Below are 21379 nucleotides of genomic sequence, written 5' to 3' on the forward strand. Positions count from 1 at the left end.
TTTTTTCCAAAAAAAAAAAAATCATTTTACCCCATGAAAGGCAACATATCAACTCTATTACACTCAATGCAGACACACACACACCCCGCATCCCCTTCTGGGTCCTTGGTAGACCCTTTTTTCCTAATTGGAAAAGAATTGGCATCTCAGCCACGTGGCTTTAGGAAGCTACCCTCCCCTCCCCTCGGAAGCACATCCCAACAGAAGAGACCTCTCTAGCTCAGGGTTGCTCTGTGGAGTTCCGGTGCTCTCTGAGCTGGGTTGTTTTCTTGCAGATGCACTGAGGATGTTACCTACTTGGGTAATGAAAAATTGTCAAGCAAATAACCCAGCTGAGAGATCACCCAGAATGTCCACCCTGCTTGCCCAAGCTCCTTGCCAGCCACCCGTCTCTCCATCCCTTGTCCCTTCCGTAGCAGAGAAGTCGACCCAGGGAAATGTTTGACAGGATGGAAAGATCTCGCAAACAACGCCTGGTGAGGAGAAGAAAGAGGTGGACCCTTTACTCTTCCTTTTTTAGGCGGAGATCCACGGCTTCTGAGGCTGTAACTCACCAAGAAATTCATGAAAAATAGAGACTGGTGTCATCTCTTCTGTTATTCTGTTAAATCTCCTACTGCAGCTCTAGCTAATGAGGATTCAGGGAGAAAGGGACTGCCTGCAAGCTTACAATCACACGACTCTTTGCTGAGCAGCAAGACTCTGCTCCAATTATTTGAAACTCTCAGATTTTCAGGCATCTTTCCGTGTTTAGGAGCAATTTAACTACTAATCTCTGCCTTGATATTCAGTGTGCTTCTATTGTTAAAAGGCCAGTTTGGTGTAGCGATTAAGACACGAGGCTAGAAACTGGGAAACCCTGAATTCTAGTCCTGCCTTAGGCATGAAGCCAGACCTTGGGCCAGTCACTCTCTCTCAGCCCTAGGAAGGAGGCAATGGTAAACCAACTTCTGAACCTCTTGCCAAAAAAACTGCTAATCCAGGAAGTTGCCAGGAGCCAACATGGAATCAAAGGTTCCTCTCTGAGCCTTTAAATGTAGTAAGAAGGTAATTACTTTGCAATGTGGGACTGCAGCCACCCCTTCCCCAAAACACAGCATGCCCATTGTTCACCCACTGCACACAGCCAGGCAACTTCGCCTAAAGGAAAGACCCCTTCCCGACCACCTCAGGGATGATCTGGGAGCTCCTAACAGAAGCAGAGGTAATGAGTGAATCACGGAAACCACCAACGGGAAAGCTGTTTATTCTCCCTGACGGGAAAGGCGATTAACTGGCCAGAGAATCCACCTCAGGCCTCCTCCTCCTCCCCCCCCCTCCCGAACAAAGCCAGGCTCTTACCTGGAAATGAAGGATAATCGTCCAGATCAGACCCAGGGTGAGTTTCGGGTTCCCGTCGGTGATGTCATCGTTACGAATGTTCACCAGTTTCACCTGGAAATGGGACCAAAGAGGAAGATCAGGCAGAGCCACAGGGACCGCTCCGACAGCTGTGCCATGTAAAATACTGAAATATATTCATTGTTCATTATGCACCTGAGTTTTAATTTCACAACATACTTTAGATGCTCCAAACAGTCACGTTCCTACAAAGCTTCCACTGTGACACTTTTCAAACATTCAGGCCCTACAGCTTTTAAACATTAATTTTCCCAAGAACTAATCTCTGCTGTATCTCTCAGCATGCAAATGAGGTCACAAAGATTTCTTATCCCATTTCCATCCCAAGGATTATCTTTCCAAGAAGTAACCTGCAGACCTTATAGAATGCAAACCTGCATGTGCTGGACACACATCCTACACAGCCAACCATTGGAAAGAACACAGTGCCTCATTTTAATGGAATTGGGGGAAGGATACCGCTTGTAAGTAAAATATTTTTTAGATAGAACGATTCACACAAATATGCTGCACGTAGCCACATAATGCTCTCCTATGTATACAGAGCACACCCAACACATTTTGCCAAGGTTTCTCACAAATCTGAACCAGAAGCTTATGGGGTCTTGTGTTCGTGAGAACCTCCCCACCTGGATCGTGCTGCAAAGAGGCAAACAGGGAGGGGAAGCGACTTGGGCCCGGATTGGAATGGAACCTGGAACATCCCTCGCTCCACCTCACTCTGCTGTCCATCAAGAGGCCTTCCGAGCACATCCCTCGGCTGAGGGGTCTGTCTGGAAGGGCAGCAGTGCAGGGCCCAGAAGGTCCGGGATCTCTCCCTGGAGAGACGAGGAGCCTTTGGCCACACAGACAGACCTTGACTTACAAGGCGGAATCGAAGTTCCAATGGTCGGCTCCCTCCTGTAATAACACGGCCAAACCTCAGGCAATCGGCAACCCAGCCGTAGTTAGGGCAGTTCCTCACTTAATGACTACAGCATTCTCTTTATGAACTTTACAACCCCTGCCTTTACTAAAAGGCCACTCTGGGTCGGTCTCATGACCGATCCATTTTACAACCACTGTGACATCTAACTGTAATGGGCAGGCTCCACTACAGCTGTATGTCAGAGACTACTGGGAGCAGATAGATGCTGTGACACTTTCTGAAATTGGCCTGCACAGGTTGTCATCTCCTCAGGCTCTCCCAGTCAGGGCTGGCTGTATTGTGGACTGGCCATGCGGACAGCTTTCTCGGGCAGTGGCAGCTGGCTTGCTTAAGGAGAGCCCCCTGCCAAGCAGTCAGGCCTGCATTCCTCCTCAGGATCACAATCTTTAGCGGAAGCCTCCTCTCTCTCTGTCTCTCTCTCTCAACTTGTTCTTGTTCATGCATCTTCTAACATTTCTTTTTGTAATGACTAAATCTGGATTCTCAAATGGTCCATATTCCTGTGTGGTTTTCCAAATTACTCAATTTTTGCACACAACATTTCTGTCTCTGGGTGCATTTATATGTTCATTTCCTCAATATAGACATCCTTCTTTGCCTAACAGGCCCCTCTAATTTTGTTTTGAAGACTATCCAGAAATGACTATTTTGTCTGGGTCCCTAGGTTGGGGAGGTGTGGATGTAGTAGGCAGGTGGTGTGATGGTGGACAAATTAGAAGTGAGACAGGTCTGAATCCCTTCCTATCACTCTGGAGCTTCAGATGGCCATTCTCTCTCAGCCTGGCCTCCCTCACAGCACTGCTGGGGGGACAAAAAGGGGAAGAAGTGAGGCCCTCATTCCCAAGCTCAACTAAGCATGTAAGGTGGCTCCATGTCAAAAGGCAAACTCAGTTAACTTCTCCCCTCCCTCAAGTGTAACAAGCAAAGGGAATCCCGTCTTTTGCAGGACACTAATGGAGGAAAGGTTAAGAACGGGGGGGGGGGAGGCACCACAGTCTCCTCTCCTGGGGGGGGCACAGGGCTTACCTGTCGCTGTTTGAGGAAGTCGAGCGCAATCTGCACGTTCTGCAGGCGATGGAAGCGCATCCTCCCCTTTTCTCGAGGCTGGAAAAGAGACAAAGGAGCTTAGCCCTTCTCAGAGGAAGGCAAACGCCTCCTGCTCTTGCAGTCCAGGGGAGGAGAGTCCTGCTCATTTATGGAGTCAAAAAAGGTGCTACCTGCACCCTGATTTCCTGAGAAAAGGGAAGCACGAGAAAGAAACTCAGAATAACTGCACCCTGATTTTCTTTGGCGCAAAGTGGCAGCTGAGGTCAAGAAACAGGCACGGGGTGCTCTTTACAGGACAGGACTAAGTGGAATGGCAGGACCTGGGGATCCTGTGAAGTTCCTTTCTGCCCGGCCTTACACTTCTTCTGCCTTCTCACGCTTCTCTCTCTCTCAGGAGCACCAAGGGGGCAAACTGGTGTGAAAGGCAGGCGAGCGGGCAGTCTGCAGAGCAAAATGTTCCTTCAGCAGAGCACGAGACTCTCCTGGGAAGGATCCGGGTCTGTTTCTCCACATGGAGGAAAACATTCTGCCTGATTTGTCTCCTGACATTTCCCCACAATCTTCACTCTGACAGGTGGCTACCTACTGGCGTTCCCTTCCCAAACACACGACTAGTAATTTTGGAACCCCGTTCCCAACACACCTGGAAGCCTCAGGAGGGCTGGCCTACGGTTACAAATCTGGGAACAAAAGAAGATTGTGGAAGTGTGCAAGACCTGCAAAAAGGGCAAACCGTTGTGCGCTCACACTCCGTGAGTTAGTATTCTTCACACATCTCCACCTACCGACACCAGAAACACATCCAGATAATCCAGTGATTTCCTCACAGCCCTCAAGTCCTCAGTGAAATCCCACTCCAGCCTCTGGGAGGGGAAAAGGGAGTCTGTGGTCCCTCTGAAGGAGAAGCAGCCTGCCTGCTTTATCCTTGGCAACATCAACATTGATTCAAGCCGCCAAGGGTGACCTTGTAAAAGGGAAGCAAAGAAAAAACGCTCTTCTCCCTTGCTTTGTTGGATGCCTCAGAGTGGTGGGCCTTGGAGTCTCCGGGGTAGCCTAACACGTGGCCAACTGTGTGGGGTTCTCAGGGTATGAAATGTGGGTGGCCACTCCTTCCCTTTGTTCCCCCATTTCCACTGGATCCTTCCCTTCCTTTGGTTGCAGCATTTGGAGACATCCAGCTTCTGGGCAGGTGATCTACCCATACACAGAGCTACAAAGGCAGCTCCAGAGTAGAATCCTGGGGGGGGGGAGGGAACCACCTGTCTTCATCCCACAAATTCAACCAGAAGGCCCTGGAAAAGATGCCGTCACACAGGCTCATTTGGTCATTTCCCTGCTTCTTAGAAGATGCTGGAAGTCCTGCCTGAAATCTGAGGTATTTCTGGATTATCGGAATGTGTCCCAGTTGCTACTGTTGCTCCAGGATGGGCCTTGACCTACTGTATCCTCCTCCTCCTCCTCCTCACACTCTTCACTGCCCAAGTGACTCCAGGGTGGGACTTTCAGCAAGCAAAGAGTCTTCTGCCCTGCGGTTTCCTTGTGCTAGTAAATAGGATGGACAATACAGTACTAAACGACACACACCAAAGAAAGAAAAATGCCACACTCCACAAATACACAAGAAGAGCTGACTAAAAATGAATTTTCAAATGCACAGCTCCTCCAAGGTCTTCCGCAGCCACTCTTCACCAGAGCCTCCAGAAGGGAGCCATCAGGGAGGGGAAAATGTTTGGTCAGATCCAAAAGTTACAGCCCTTAGGGCTGCTGCTGCTGCTGCTGCTGCAACAGTTTAGGATCAAACCTTTTGGATGGCAGAAAACATGCTTTGTGTGCAAAGGAAAAAAAGGAAAGGATTGAGAGGCAAAGAACTTTCCTTGGGAGTCAGTAAAAAATATAAGAATTTCTTGACTATTAATCTTAGTTTTTACGTTTTGTAAAATTTAATAAAATTATTATGAAACAAAAAGAACTGAGTTGTGTGGACAAGTGAGTTGAGTGCAGCGAGCCATTTCCCAACAATTCAGTTGATTTCCCAGAGTCAATCGGTTGCTGCAGACACCTTGGAGATTCTACCTCAGACCTTCTCTGCATCTTTTCTTCGGAAGGGGGCTCCTCTCCACACACCAAACAAAAGGATAAATATTAACAATAAATCTATGCAGCAGAAAGAGAGAGCGTCTTCTCCTTTCCTCAGCAAAACACTGAATTTCAAGGCCGATTCCACAAATGGACATTTTGTCCCTTTTTTTTCCCAGTTCAACAAACGCAATTCACAGACTTGAGAACTCTCACTATTGACCCCCATAATTGCTCTCCTAACAGTGAAGCCTGGACAAGAAGGACCTGCTAGAAGAGCGCCAAAGACTTCTCTGCAAAGAGAAAAGAGCAAGAGACTCAATGCCGGCAGTCCAACCTCTGAGGAAGAAACTTCTTCAGAACTGGAGAGACTTGCTGAGAAAATGGGAAGCTTGATTTGTCAGGCAACTAAACAACTTCCAAACACAAGTAAAGAGACAACTCTCTCTGCCCTCCTGGAAGACTTCTCACAGCACACTGACAGGGACCACTTAGGCCCTACTGAAACTATCGTCGTCATCATCAGAGTTGGAAGGGAACTTGGAGGTCATCTAGTCCAATTCCCTGCTCAAGCAGGAGACCCTATACCATTTCAGACAAATGGCTGTTCAATCTCTTCTTAAAAACCTCCCATGATGGAGCACCCACAACTTCTGGAGGCAAGCTGTTCCACTGAGTGATTGTTCTCACTGTCAGGAAATTTCTCCTTAGCAACCTAGAACTAAGGAGAAATTCCCTGACAGTGAAAATAATACTCCAACATTGAACAGAATCAGACTGGGAGCATGGGAAAAGGACTATCTATCCTGTTAGAAGTAAAAGTTACATCGTCCCACTTTTGTTTAAGCTCTTTAATGCATCTGTTCAGGAAGCCAAAATACCTATGGGGGGGGAGTCTTCTGGAGGGACCTGAAATCACCCTTGCTCTACCACTTGTGTGACCCATCCCCTAGCCATGCCACCCCAAGTCAGCAGTAAGCAGAAATGTTATCTTTTCAAAGGACACAGATCAAAATAAATGCTATGGGCAGCCTAGAAAAATCAGTGTCCTCCTAACCATACCCAAGCACTCCGAGTTTCTTGGTGATGTCCATTTTTCTCTCCAACTTCATGGTGACCTAACCCTAACCCTAAGCTGAATTTTCCTGAAATGGGATTTTCCCATGTATTTTACCAGGAAACATAGATAGGGCAGCCTAGAAAAGTCAGTGCCCTCCTAACCATATCCAAGCACTCCCAATTTGTTGGCGAGGTCCATTTTGCTCTATGTGTTCATGGTGACCTAACCCTAACCCTAAGTGGAATTTTCCTCCAATGGGATTTTCCCATGTATTTTACCAGGAAACATAGATAGGGCAGCCTAGAAAAGTAAGTGCTCTCCTAACCATACCCAAGCACTCCGAGTTTGCTGGTGATGTCCATTTTGTTCTCCAACTTCATGGTGACCTAACCCTAACCCTAAGCTGAATTTTCCCCCAATGGGATTTTCCCATGTATTTTACCAGGAAACATAGATAGGGCAACCTAGAAAAGTCAGTGCCCTCCTAACCATACCCAAGCACTCCGGGTTTGTTGGCAATGTCCATTTTGCTCTATGTCTTCATGGTGACCTAACCCTAACCCTAAGCTGAATTTTCCTGCAATGGGATTTTCCCATGTATTTTACCAGGCAACATAGATAGGGCAGCCTAGAAAAGTAAGTGCTCTCCTAAGCATACCCAAGCACTCTGAATTTTGCTCTATGACTTCATGGTGACCTAACCCTAATCCTAAATTGAATTTTCCTGCAATGGGATTTTCCCATGTATTTTCCCAGGCAACATAGATACGGCAGCCTAGAAAAGTAAGTGCCCTCTTAACCATACCCAAGCACTCCGAATTTGTTGGACATGTCCATTTTGCTCTATGACTTCATGGTAACCTAACCCTAAGCCTAAGTAGAATTTTCCTGCAATGGGATTTTCCCATGTATTTTACCAGGAAACATACATAGGGCAGCCTAGAAAAGTCAGTGCCCTCCTAACTATACCCAAGCACTCTGAGTTTGTTGGTGATGTCCATTTTGTTCTCCAACTTCATGGTGACCTAACCCTAACCCTAAGCTGAATTTTCCCCCAATGGGATTTTCCCATGTATTTTACCAGGAAACAGATAGGGCAGCCTAGAAAAGTCAGTGCCCTCCTAACCATACCCAAGCACTCCGGGTTTGTTGGCAATGTCCATTTTGCTCTATGTCTTCATGGTGACCTAACCCTAACCCTAAGCTGAATTTTCCTGCAATGGGATTTTCCCATGTATTTTACCAGGCAACATAGATAGGGCAGCCTAGAAAAGTAAGTGCTCTCCTAAGCATACCCAAGCACTCCGAATTTTGCTCTATGACTTCATGGTGACCTAACCCTAATCCTAAATTGAATTTTCCTGCAATGGGATTTTCCCATGTATTTTCCCAGGCAACTTAGATACGGCAGCCTAGAAAAGTAAGTGCCCTCTTAACCATACCCAAGCACTCCGAATTTGTTGGACATGTCCATTTTGCTCTATGACTTCATGGTAACCTAACCCTAAGCCTAAGTTGAATTTTCCTGCAATGGGATTTTCCCATGTATTTTACCAGGAAACATACATAGGGCAGCCTAGAAAAGTCAGTGCCCTCCTAACTATACCCAAGCACTCTGAGTTTGTTGGTGATGTCCATTTTGTTCTCCAACTTCATGGTGACCTAACCCTAACCCTAAGCTGAATTTTCCTGCAATGGGATTTTCCCATGTATTTAACCAGGAAACAAAGATAGGGCAGCCTAGAAAAGTCAGTGCCCTCCTAACCATACCCAAGCACTCCAAGTTTGTTGGCAATGTCAATTTTGCTCTATGACTTCATGGTGACCTAACCCTAACCCTAAGTGGAATTTTCTTCCAATGGGATTTTCCCATGTATTTTACCAGGAAACATAGATAGGGCAGCCTAGAAAAGTCAGTGCCCTCCTAACCATACCCAAGCACTCCGAGTTTGCTGGTGATGTCCATTTTGTTCTCCAACTTCATGGTGACCTAACCCTAACCCTAAGCTGAATTTTCCCCCAATGGGATTTTCTCATGTATTTTACCAGGACACATAGATAGGGCAGCCTAGAAAGTCAGTGCCCTCCTAACCATACTCAAGCACTCCGAATTTGTTGGCGATGTCCATTTTGCTCTATGACTTCATGGTGACCTAACCCTAACCCTAAGTGGAATTTTCTTCCAATGGGATTTTCCCATGTATTTTACCAGGAAACATATAGGGCAGCCTAGAAAAGTCAGTGCCCTCCTAACCATACCCAAGCACTCCGAGTTTGTTGGTGATGTCCATTTTGCTCTATGACTTCATGGTGACCTAACCCTAACCCTAAGTGGAATTTTCTTCCAATGGGATTTTCCCATGTATTTTACCAGGAAACATAGATAGGGCAGCCTAGAAAAGTCAGTGCCCTCCTAACTATACCCAAGCACTCCGAGTTTGTTGGTAATGTCCATTTTGCTCTCTGAGTTCATGGTGATGTAACCCTAACCCTAGCTATGACATCATGTGCTAGGATGGAAAGTCACTGTTTCATTTCATTCTGCTTTGGTCAGACTTCTCTGGGTCCAGTTCTGGCTTCACACATTCAGACAAATCAGAAAATAAGGCAACAAGGATACCAGGGAACTAAAAACAAAACCTTGTGAGGAGAGATTCGAAGCGTTTATCCCTCAGAAGAGGAAAAGGGAGTTGGAATATGATGGCATGTTTCAAACATGTGAAAGATCCCCATATATCCATTTTCTTTCACTAAGGACATGGATTCAAAGCTGCAGATTCCAAGTGGGAGTAGAAAAAAATCTTAATAACAATTTGGCAGTCAACACAATGGAAGGGAGAGTCGAGGTAGCAGGGCAACCCTCTGCCTGGGAATCTTCCATCTGGATTTCTGCATAACCAGGAGTAAGGCTCAATGGCCTCAAAGCCCTTTTCCAAATGAAAGACTCACTGAAATTAAAACCAGTTAACAATAATTTTATGGTTAGAAACTAAGGGTGAGCAGAGACATGGCAACTCAATCCAGGATCAACCATTAAAAAATATAAGGACATGCTTAAGACGCCAAGAGAAGGGGGGCAGTCCAGATTTTTTTCCCCCTATCATGCCTTTCGCTCAGTGTTTCCCCACCTTGGCCATTTCTAGGTATGTGGACTTCAACTCCCAGAACTCCACTGCCAGTATGGCCATTGATAAGATACTACACTTGAGCTTAGCCAAAAGGCAATTGGTAAGAATTCTGGCAGTTGAAGTCCATATGCCCAGAAGGTTGGGAAACATTGCTTTTTCACTGCTACACTCAAGTTTAGTTTGTTTTTTAAATAATTTTTCTTATCTGCCATCTTTGGTTTTAATCAACATTATTTTAAAAATATTTTCTTTGGTGTTAAAGTTTGAGGGTCGCGTTTGAAGGGGTTGTCAGAAACTGCATTTGTTTCAATCTCCTGGTGTGAGGGTTTTGTTTCTCTTCATGGGCATGTCTTAGCCTTAATCTGGCCCATTGTTTCCACTGTGGCATCTTGGAAACTCACCAGCTTGACGCCCGAAAGGACCTCCAGCAGGGAGATGAGGTTGTGACCATCTCGCAGATCCTCGTAGAGGTCATTGACGTGCTTGCGCACCTGTGGGAGCAGAGCAGAGAGACAAAGCTATGCAGATGCTGAGGACTGCATGGAGAAAGAAAATGTGTAAAGCAATCTTTCTCAACCATGGCAGCTTTCCAGAGGGGTGGATTTCAATTCCCAGAATTCTCCAGCCAGCAAAACTGGCTAGAGAATTCTGGGAGTTGAAGTCCACCCCTCTGAAAGCTGCCATGGTTGGGAAACATGAGTGTGGAGTGATTCTCACTGGAGGAGGGAAATCTGCTATGCAAGAACTGAAGACCAGCCATCTGATTACTTAGCGCAGAGGCCCCCAACCTGCTGGGCACCAGGAGAAAGATTTTTCCACGGACCAGAGGGGGCCGGGTTTCGTGCGCTGCCTGCATCCCGCGGATGGGGCTTCACTTGTTTGTGCGGCCCGGATGCTGGCATGCTGCGGCCTGGTGCCAGTCTACGGACCGGGGGTTGGGGACCCCTGATTTAGCGTGTTGATCAATCTTCATTCACACAACACTATATCCAAAGCTGGGAGCATGCACACGTTAAAGAATTAACTCACAGTATTAAATCTTCTCCTGGACTTGCACGAAAAGCATCCAGCAGCAGAATGCCAACATTCTTCTGTGTCAGCTTTGAAAATGAATACCGTGGGTGGGGGAAGGGGAAAAAAAAGAGCAGATCTAGTGGAATCCAAGGTGTATAGCGCCTACCTTCATCAGGTGCTTATTCACCCATTTTGTGAAGGTCTTTTTCTGGACCCGGTCCCGTTCATCTGCAAAATGAGAAGAGAGAAAATGCAAACAAATTAGCTTTTCGGTCATCTGAGAAAATAAACAAAGCCACAAGCTCCCCTATTGTAGGTTGCAAGCAAAGCCTCTTTTACAGGTAGTTTAGGCCCCCCTCCAGCCCCCGGGCCCCTTCCCAGAGAGCTGCAGTTATATAGGCCTATTTGCAATCAATAGAGGATTTGGGGCTGTTTTCTCAACAGAGATACTTTTATCTTTTTTTAATATGTATTTATTTTTACTAGATGGCTCTGCCTTTTGTTTCACCATATCGGGAAAGACAGAATCAAAGAACAGCAAGGCAAGGCCATGTTTGAAAAAGTCATTTGCAAAGTCAGGAGCTCAGCAAATGCAGCTGTGAAGTCCTGTAATACACCACAAAGTGCTTCCTGTATCATAGAATATGCTCTCAGGGTACAGAGGAGAATTCAACTTTCCTACGAGCACATTTTTAGCAATGGGATTATAAACGAGTGCAAAAGGGTACAAACCATATCAGGGGAGATATTCCAAAGAGTTCCTGTCTCAAGGATACAAATTTTACATTTCTATAAATATAAAAATAGCAAACAAACAAGCAAACTGATCCATTAATGTTTCTTTAAATCAAGGAGACAACCTGCACGCCTTAGGCAAGCCTCAGATTGCAATTCCCCCAAAACTGAGGTATATTTCAAGGTGGGAGATATACAAAAGCTATCATGTAAACCCCAAGATCATTTAAAAAAAACAAAGGAAAGGAAAGCCCTCCACCAGTAGGGGGGGAAAATGTTGCTTTTCCTTCTCTTCTCAGACTAGTTATCACCTGACTTGTAAGGAAAATCTGTTAGGAACTCCTCTTCCCATTTGTCCCGGAAGATGACCATTTCCTCTCCCTATTCCTTCATTTAGTGAGCAGGAAACTTGCTACCTTATATTCCCCCTACTGTCTGTGTTTCTCCAGGGGAAACAATCACCTGCATAGGACATCTGGCAGCTTTTAGGTCATACTGCAGCTGGCAGCTACTCAAGAAATTACTCCTTTGTTCATTTTCAGTGCTTCCTCCTCGGGAACCCCTTTGGCAAGTGCCTGTCGGCCTCCCTGTTTACTCACTCCATGAGCACCGGAACCAACTGATAACATCACACATGAAAGGCTTCCAGCAGGTTTCTACGAATGTCCTCTGAGCAGGTAGTACCTTCCCGATATATTCCATGAAACATCACACCTTTAGATTCACTTAGGCAAATATATATGTCTTTATGCTGCCTAATGTCTGCTAATCACAGAGCCAGCATTAATGAAACAAGAGATAAGAGAAATCTCACCAAAAGCCCACATTCAAATCTCAGCTTGCTCATCTACACCAGAGAATATTTGGAAAGTTCTGAACTAGTACAGCAGAAGCCCAGAGCGATAGGAGAATAGCTTGGCATGAGAAACAATTGGCATGGACTGTTTCTTATGCCAACATAAAAACCATATTGGTCCAGGACAACCTGCTTGCTGGAAGTGAACCATGCAGAGAGCTTGCAATGAAGTACCAATAAATTCCTCATCATGAACGTCCCCCCCCCTTTTTATTCCTCCTCTCTTCACTGTCAACATTTAAACTGCAAACTCTCTTCAGCTTCACGGTCACCGATGCCCTATTCCAGGAAAGGGCAGACCTCTACTCTGCTGCTGAGCAGAATCCTTGGGATTCAGCCGTAGGCACGCACAACAGCAGGACAGTGCAGAGCTTCTGCGGAGCCATCGGCAATCCCCATACCCAGCCTCCGCTCACCCTTCCATCAAGTCCCATCATACACACGTCCTTTTCCAGTTCTTCATTCTTTTAAACACATCCCTTTTCATCCCCACCTCTGGTATACGTTGGGGGGATCGCTCAGCCTGGTTCCTGGCCTCCAGCTCCCTGTCATCCTCCTCCAGGAACAAGGATCAACTGTAAATTGTGTACCGTTCTGTGCTCAAGGACTTTCCTTCAGTGAAACCTTGAGAAAGCTTCTTTTCTCAGGCATGTTTGCACTGATTTCTGAGCATCCGCAGATTCAAAAGAGCTTCCACACCTTCCATCCACAACACCACTTGCAGTCAATGTCCAGGAATATCCCCACTGACATCTTGTTAAAAAAATTCTTCTCAGAATTATTTCCCATGACAAAAACATTTCCACCATCTGTAAAGAAGTCTCAAATCACTTCCTTTACATCACCTTAATTACAATGCCTCACTGCCATTCCACTGTTTTCAAGGTGGGGGCATTTTGAGCTGTTCTGTCCAATTTTAAAACACAGTCCATCCCAATGGCACTAATGTTCAATGTTCCAGGGGCAAATGGGACTGAAACACAGAAGAAAGTTTGGTAGCCCACCCCTCAAGGGCTAAATAGCCGAGTGTTCTCAGCAGAGCCAGAGATGCCATGCTCAAAAGGTCACATTTTGCCAGAGGGCAAGCTAGGTGTGGGGACCGTAAGCCACTGGTATTAGGTAATTCTTGAAATGTTTATCTTTTCTGACAATAATCTACTCCCCCAAATCCTGCTCCATGAAGCTTTTGTCTTTATATGTTCAACAAAAACGAGATCTATCCCTAGAGCAACTTCTCTTCAATCAAATGCTCTTCAGGTAGGCTGGATATTACTGCCCTACAGCTGAGGGTAATGTCTGGCCAGCTAACACACCTGGGGTGTGAGACATAAACAGGCTAAAAATTATTTTGCTTCAGTATTTGTGTATCTATTCCATTCTTAGCTAAATATTTGAAGAAATATTTATTGCTGGAGGATCTGGAGGAGCAGAGGCTCCCTATTTTTGCCCCGGGTCACCTCTCAAGTCAAGATGCCTTTAAAAAAACTATCTACCACACCATTTCTACTAAGGGTGCAGAAAGCAGGGACAATCAACAGAAGACACTGTAGTCAGCTGCCTCACCGACCCAGGCGGTGCAAATAAAGCAGACGGAAGCAGCAAACCCTTTGTGGCTCGGACAGAATGGCCATTTTAAGGAGGAAGTAGCAGCCGCCGCGGAGACTCCACTATTCAGGGGTTAGGAAGAGCCATCCCAACAGAGCTCTGCTCTTCCACTGATTGCCATGGAACCTCATCTGTGCCAGCCCCATCAACTGAACTGGAGCTCTGAGACTTCCCTCCTGGTCCATCTGGCTGAGATGGAAAAGCTTCCTGGTTGCAGCCAAACTCCCAATCAGTTCTGCCTACCTTCTCTATCTAATTTCTTCTACAAGTACCTGGGATAAACTGCTCAAGGCAGCCAACTCACCTTGTATTTTATTTATTTATTTATTTATGAGACTTATATACCGCTTTAAGTGCAAGCACTCTCTAAGCGGTGTACACCAGTAAGCAATGTATATATATATATATATATATTTCCATTGCCCCCAACAATCTGGGTCCTCATTTTACCTACCTCGGAAGGATGGAAGGCTGAGTCAACCTTGAGTCGGTGAGATTTGAACCGCTGACCTGCTGAACACAGTCAGCTAAAGTGGCCTGCAGTACTGCACTCTAACTGCTGCTCTAACTGCTGCACCACCTCGGCTCTTTTTTGTAACGGTAAAACCCAACTAAATTGTCCTCCCAGGGTGTAACCTCCTGACTGTAAATTTAAAAGGCTCCTTCCAGTCTCAGAGAACTTCCATAAGCACCCAGCCCAGCTTCCCAACAACATTTAAAGATGCAAAGTCATCTAGGGCAAAATAATAGTTTGGGCCATCCAGAACTCGAAAGATAAAATGAGGTCAATACCAACATTACACCCAAACAAAATGAACTGAACTCAACAGCCCAGAGCCTTGAATAAACGTGGCTTGGTTTGGATTCAAACTTGCTCCACTTCCTCCCCTCCCCCCAAGAAAGGCACAAGGCAGGCAGAGGCATACTAACCAATGCAACACATCTGGCACACCAGATGGGCATTCAGCTCCCTTTCCGTTCTGTGAATGTGCCACATGGTCCTTTGGGGCTCCAGCGCAAGCTGCATTAGGCCTTCTGGGTGTGAGTGAACTCTTCCATCTTCCTGCTTCCCTTCTAGGACACCTTCAGCGTGATCTCCCAGCCCCTTGCCACCCGCTTCCTCCCCACAGCTCCTCCCCCCACTTCCTCCTTCACCCTCAGCCATGAAACGAAGTGCATGTGCTGGTCCTTCCAGAAAGCAGCCTGCCCACTCTGGAGCAGCTCCTTCAGAGATTTGGAGAAAAGTGCCCCTTCCTTAAAAAGCACGGGGTTTTCTAGAGAAAGTGAGGCAGCAAAACCCCTCAGCTCTTTTGAGCTAGGCAGATTAAGACACCAACAGCAGGATTAAATGCCAAATACGGTCAATTCAGACATGTTCAGGAGATTGGCCAACATCCTACTTCCCTCCACAATTAGGTTAAGTTTGTTCAGCCACTGAAGCCTTTGAAGGTGACACCCCTGCTCTTCCCAGAGGCACGAAAGAATCAACATCTAGATAAAAACATTCAGTCTAGAAGCCTTGGCTGAACTTTCTGGCTGGAGGGGTGGGGTGGGCAGAGATCCTGCTCTCCAGAGGGTGAGCGATGGGACATAATCCAAAGCGTCCTGCCACACTCGCAACTGCTCAGGCCCCAGAGCAGAAGGGCATTTTCCAGAGTTCCAGTTCCGACTTCTAAAGAATCCACTTGCTCCAACAGTCCCTCGAGATGGGTGGCATCTTCATGAATGGAGAAGGTAGAGGCTATTCTGCTCCGCTTCTCAGAACAGGCCGGAGCATTGTCTCTCCCTCAAGACTCGCTGATCAGCTTTGCTGTCAGTTGCAAGGCATCCAATGGGCTGACTCAATATGAGCCTGAGGGAAAAACAAGAGTCCATTCTTCCCTTACGCATCTCTGCTGGTCCTGGTCCGGCAGCACAAAGGCATCCCGTTGAGAAGGCCGAGGAGCTGGAGCCTGGCTCTGGGATTAACCAGTTCTGCTGAGAGCAACACCGTTTTGAAAAATGACCGTTTGGAATGCCCAGAGCAGAGATAAGAGAGGCCGTTTATCCTTCTTGTTTTCCTCTTCTTCCTCTGCTATTTATAACAACCGTTTGTTCTCTTTCAACCAGGCAATGCTGCTTAGCTCGGAAGTCCAGTGGGGTTCAGAGAGGGCAGGAAGCTCTAGATTTTTCCCACACACACACACCCAAAACCAATCTTGGGAGGTGGAGCCACTTCTCCTCCCAAGGCATCTGCCATCCCCACTTTTCTTCCTCCAGGCCAGTTCTTGGATTCCAGAGATAAGCTCTTCTCCCACCCCCACTCGGTGCCACCGTAAGCTAATATAAGCCCCTTGCTCCTTCTCACCAGCACGAAGGCCTTGCCAGCTTATCTCTGGCTGGTTAATCTTTGTCCAGAGAGCCCTTCTGATTAAGCAACCTGTTGCCCTCCTCTCCTTAACTCTTTACAGGTGCCACCCTCTCCCTGGCCACATTGCCCCTCGCCCCTCAACAAGAACCAGCTGGTGCACAGCAATCCAGACTGAGACCGGCAGAGCCACCATGGCTGTGACACAGGTCAGAGCAAGGGCCCAGCCCAGGGACTGGTCAGCAGCAGCATCAATGGGGGCCAAGTTTTGTTTTTGCCTCAAGGAGACAGCATCCCATTCCAAGCTCTTTTTCTACAGCAGCAAGGGGAAACAGCTACCGTAGTAACAGGCGGCTCCAGCAGGCCCCAACAAGGAAACCTGGAAGCAGAGCAAGGCCTAAGGAGGCCTCCTCCTTCCAGACCTGTTCAGATCAAGGGGCCTTTCAACTTAATCTTCTCCATTTTGGCAAGCAGAAGCCTTCCGGGCCTTCCCTACAGATTCCAAGGCAAAGCAGAAACTCTGCCCCTGAGCTGTAATACAGGCAGGACTGAATTAATTAATCTGGGATTAGTTAATTCAGAAGAGCAGCATCACTCACCGTTCTGTCAACAGTGGAAGAAGAGAGCCTGGATCATCAATGGCAGCAAAACTCAGGACTCTAACGGTATCTTTTCTGATTACTATAACACATTTCATTACGAGGCATGTATGTTGAAAGCCTATGCCTTTTAATAACGTTTGCTATTTGGAAAAGGTGCTACCCAATTCCTGATCTTTCATCACAATTCTGTAATTGCTCATGTTCCCATTGAAACTGTGCTGACAGAACTGTAAATTAAAAATGGACATTTTTTAAGCATGCAGCAGCCTGATCAAACCATCAGTCAAACCGATTCTGACAAGTCTTGAAATCAGAGTTTCTTGGAAGCCAAACAACCCTTACCCTGAACTGTCCCCAAGCTTGGCAAATGACTCTTGGAGGAGTAATAAGAGGGTGCAGATAAATAGGAAAACTTGGGTGGGGAAAGGCAGAAGGAACTCATTTCCAGTTCTAATGCATCATCCCATTGGAGGTTTGCACCAGAGCTCTGCCTTCCCTGCAGGAAAGGAGCAGGGACGGCCAGAGATCTGTTCTGGAGTTCAGGTTCTTTGCAGGTTCTCCCTCCTTGGAACAAGGAAGACGAAAACATGGGGGGGGGGATCCTGTCTGAGGGAGGGGGGCTTCCTCAGAAAATGAGGGCCATTCTGCCTCGGCCAGTTGTCTATCCCATGCCCATCTTCCGTCTCTCCTCTAACATTCTTTCCACACCTTTCTTGCAGACTGAGCCAAAAACAATTTCGGCATTCTTTTTTTATATATATAATATTTTATTAATTTTCTCATTTTACTACTGGGTTTTTAAAAAGCAACATGATGACTGGGTTGATCAATAGTTCAACAGCGTACATAAGTTTTTAGTATAAATCATATTACAACATCAAATATTTCCTCTCTTTTTCTATTAATATCTGCTATCTCATATTGGGCTAGTACAATTCTTATTATTATCAACTAAATAAAAACATATTTGTTACAGTTATCAGTAATTTTTAGCTTATACATATCTTAATTGCGTTTGCATTTAATCCTTGTATACAATCAATGTCATGTTATTGCTTTTTTTTCAGGCTTTAATTTCCCATCAATATTCCAATTAACACTATTATCTATGATTTCCAAATATTTTATATTTAGGTGACCAAAGTTTCCCTTATCTCAACGTCTCCCTTTTTCCCTTTTCATAGCAAAGTCTAATAGTCTAATTACACATCTTAGCTATTTAAGTATAAGGAAGGTTAGGAATTAAAACGAAGGAAGGTTAGGAATTAACCAGTGGAGCGGCTGGCCTCCAGAAGTTGTGGGTGCTCCATTACTGGAGGTTTGCAAGAGGAGATTGGACAGCCATTTGTCCAGAATGATATAGGGTCTCCCGCCGGAGCAGCGGGTGGACAAGAAGACCTCCAAGGTCCCTCCCAATCCTATTATTCTGCATAAAATTACCAGTGCAGTTGTCTAAGCGCTGATGGAAATCGTTCTCTCATAACGAGATCACAATTCTTGAAACTTCCATTCATTCAATCACACTTGGAGATGGTAAAAAGAAGATTGCTATTTTTAAATTGTGATTCCGGCTTAGAGAAGAATTGGCCCACCTCCAGTTTGTCTGAGGCGAAGCTGGCTCTTTTCCAAACCAGGACTGGAGCGAAATCTTGTGGCTTGTGCACACCCTCCCTTAATCCCCAAGTCAAATGAACTTCCGGGGCACTGCCAGGCTCCTCTCGGAGCCTAGGAACTGCTTCCCCTCTCCTCCGAGCAGAGGAGAAGATAAGCACCTTCGGCAGAGAAGAGAGAAGAGGCACAAACATCACTCTTCCAAAGCTCATTTCTGCCTGTTAGCTTAGCCCAGCCCTGCTTGCACATCTCGACAAAGAAACTCCAGGAGAGCCTATGCTTTCTTCTGAGGTAATTCAGAAGAATATTTGCACGCTAAAGCAGCTTTCCCAGATGTTCTGCCTTCCAGATAGACTGAACATTCATGGACCTTTAGAAAGAAACTATGTATAAAGAAATAAAATGTCAACAGAGAAAGTAAAAACAAAAAATATTAAAAGATTATTTTCTCTATTCTGTAACACAGGGGTCTGCAACGTGACAACTTTAAGACTTGTGGACTTCAAGTCTTGCTGGCTGAGGAATTCTGGGAGCTGAAGTCCACAAGTCTTAAAGTTGTCAAGGTTGCAGACCCCTGCTGTAACAGATATTCTCCAGATTAAGTTTTAAGTTGAGAAAATAAAGGCAATGAAAAATGTTCAACTGTGGATAAAACAGCCCTCAACCTACGATGTAAAAAACAAAAAAATGTTAACTGGTTCAACAAAACAAGTTTCAAAATCTATAAGGAGGGAACAAAGAAGGAAAGTGAACCAAACTGGACAAAGATCCTATGGAAATGGAGCTTTTACACTTTTGCAATCACCAAGTTGCCACTTGTTTCTAGCAAACAATTTACTGTTAGAAATGGGACATTTTGTGTAGAACAAAAAAAGCAGCAAATCATTTCCCATTAGAATTAGAGTTTCAAACTGCACAACTTTCTAGTCTCTAAGGGTTTGCTTTCAGGCAAAGTTTCTTTATGTGCAGCTTCCGGATCTCATCCCTGAATTTTACAAGCCCTGGTGCTTCCCATTTCTCCTCTCATGACATCTCCTGATTTGTGGGGGGGAGGGGCGGTTGAGAAAAGAAAATTAGATGGGTTAACTATGCAAGGACTTGAAAGGGTTGCCCTTGCCTGAAAGTTCCCTGAGCTCTTCCATGGAAGCTCTTCCATTATTTGGGACTTTTAACATATAGCCATCACTCAACCCCCAAAACCCAACTATGAAAATCATCAGTTGCCAATTGCTTCGCATAGCTGAGCCACAGAACTGTCCCTATACACACACCCTGCCTGCCTGCTTTGCTCTGCGCAAAACGCAGGTTTTAGGGCCAGGTCTTTCCCCTGGACCCTTGGAGGGATGTACAGAAAGCTCTCTGTCTTCCCTCTTTATTGCAGGGCAGCTCCTGGACTTCAGTCACTTTTGTTCCTCCACGTGGAGCATTTGCCAGGCTTTGGGGCTTAATTCTCATGGTCTGACCACACACAGAATGTCCTGAGCTGCAACGTCCCAGAGTGACCATCAGAAGTACAGCAGGAAAAGAGGTACAGGTACACTACTTAGTGGTAGACTGCTCACGGATGTGGCGACTCTACGGAGATTAAGCTTCATATCCACTGACAGATGTCCCTCTTCCTCCTCCCCTTCTTCTAATCCCCATTTAAAGCTGTCCAACCTAGGTTTCTGTTTGCAATCAAGATACCGTAATATCTTCTCTGAATAAATATGCTATTATTTATGCAAACTGAAAGAGAACTGACTACTCCAGATCCTCCCTCCCTTCTGTATTAAATACCAATAATATTAGTATTACTACTATTTCCTTGCTGGGTCTGAATAAAAATGCACACCAGGCTCCAATGACATAGCTGTTGAAGGAGCTCCCCGGCTGCCACTATGGCCTCAGAGGTGAGAAAAACAACATTTCCCAGGGTCCCCTGGGTGCATCTTTGACCACCAAGGGAAGTTCAGCAACCAGTCTAAGCAGAGCAAAGGAGGCTGTTCCATTACATCACCGATCCAGCAAGCCAGCTGGACTGCCTTAAACAAGGTCATGAGAAGGACCACGCTCCCTGGCTCTCCCCTACATACATGCCCCCATTTTTCTGCCCAAAGAACAGTACCTGCCTCGCTCCGGCTCCTGGTCCTGGTCCAGTACAAGATCCCAGCTATCCCAAAGATGTGACTCAGGACAAAAATGGCGGGGGACAAAAAAATGGACATTTGCCTTCCCATTTCCAACCTTCCAGCTGCTCTGCCGTTAATACTCTGAGTTTCACATTCCTTTCTCTTGAGCCGCAAGCACTTAGACGCAGCATCACCCAGGACAGGGTGGGCAGCTACAGCAGCAGCAGCCGCAGCAGCAGCAGCAGCAGCAGTGAAGAGTTTACAGACAGGAAGAGACTGAGCCAGCACCACTTCTGAGTCGGTTTACACAAGAAAGTGGTTCTTTTGTCAACCATACAGGGGAAGGGGAAGGGCGAGGGGACCGGGTGGGAAGGGATATTGCGCTCCTAAAGCTTTTGGGATTCCTGCTGGCCTTGGACGCCTTTGAAAGAGAAGCAACTGTTCACACATCCTCCCTTAAAGAGTTGCAGAGGGCAGATTGGATACACCAAGCAAAGGGGGCCTAAACAGGAGCCCCACGGAAGGAGAGGCACTTGGGTTCTAATCCACTGCATCTACTCTCCATGTATACCTGGGAGAGGCGAAGGGGCTGACCCTCACAGCCCCTGCACCCTTAGAAGCAGGAACTGGGGAGTTTTACTATGTCATTACTCCCAACTGAATTGCTTCATTCAGTTCAAGAGAAAATGTGGAACCACAGTGGAGAAACTTGGCTCAGGCATTAAAAAATAAAAACTGGAGAAAGAATGCTGAATGTTCTGTCACAAAGAACAAGAGAAATGGCTCTAGATAAACCTCATTAATGACATCGGAAACAAATTCATGGAACAAATTTAAAAAGTGAGGGAGAATAAAGAA

The 21379-nt window shown here is 46.1% G+C and overlaps 1 protein-coding gene across 27 annotated transcripts in view; it reads right to left on the reverse strand.

Moving 5' to 3' along the window:
• The window catches only part of MACF1 (microtubule actin crosslinking factor 1), a 223520-nt gene that overhangs the window by 149149 nt on the left and 52992 nt on the right, over nt 1-21379 (reverse strand). For 25 of the 27 annotated variants that reach the window (XM_039328010.1, XM_039327991.1, XM_039327917.1 and 22 more), the window contains exons 2-5: nt 10821-10882; nt 10042-10131; nt 3356-3433; nt 1342-1434 (exon numbers count right to left, since the gene is read on the reverse strand). In XM_039328010.1, coding sequence (XP_039183944.1) covers nt 1342-1434; nt 3356-3433; nt 10042-10131; nt 10821-10882 — 323 coding nt within the window. Of the gene's footprint in view, nt 1-1341; nt 1435-3355; nt 3434-10041; nt 10132-10820; nt 10883-14780; nt 14917-20517; nt 20633-21379 lie in introns of those variants that run through there. The other 2 variants (XM_039327867.1, XM_039327878.1) reach the window with 2 other exon arrangements.

Source organism: Crotalus tigris, unplaced genomic scaffold, assembly GCF_016545835.1.
Source record: "Crotalus tigris isolate CLP2741 ecotype Arizona unplaced genomic scaffold, ASM1654583v1 scf7180000017614.5298720, whole genome shotgun sequence".
In the NCBI taxonomy this organism is placed as follows: Eukaryota; Metazoa; Chordata; class Lepidosauria; order Squamata; family Viperidae; genus Crotalus; species Crotalus tigris.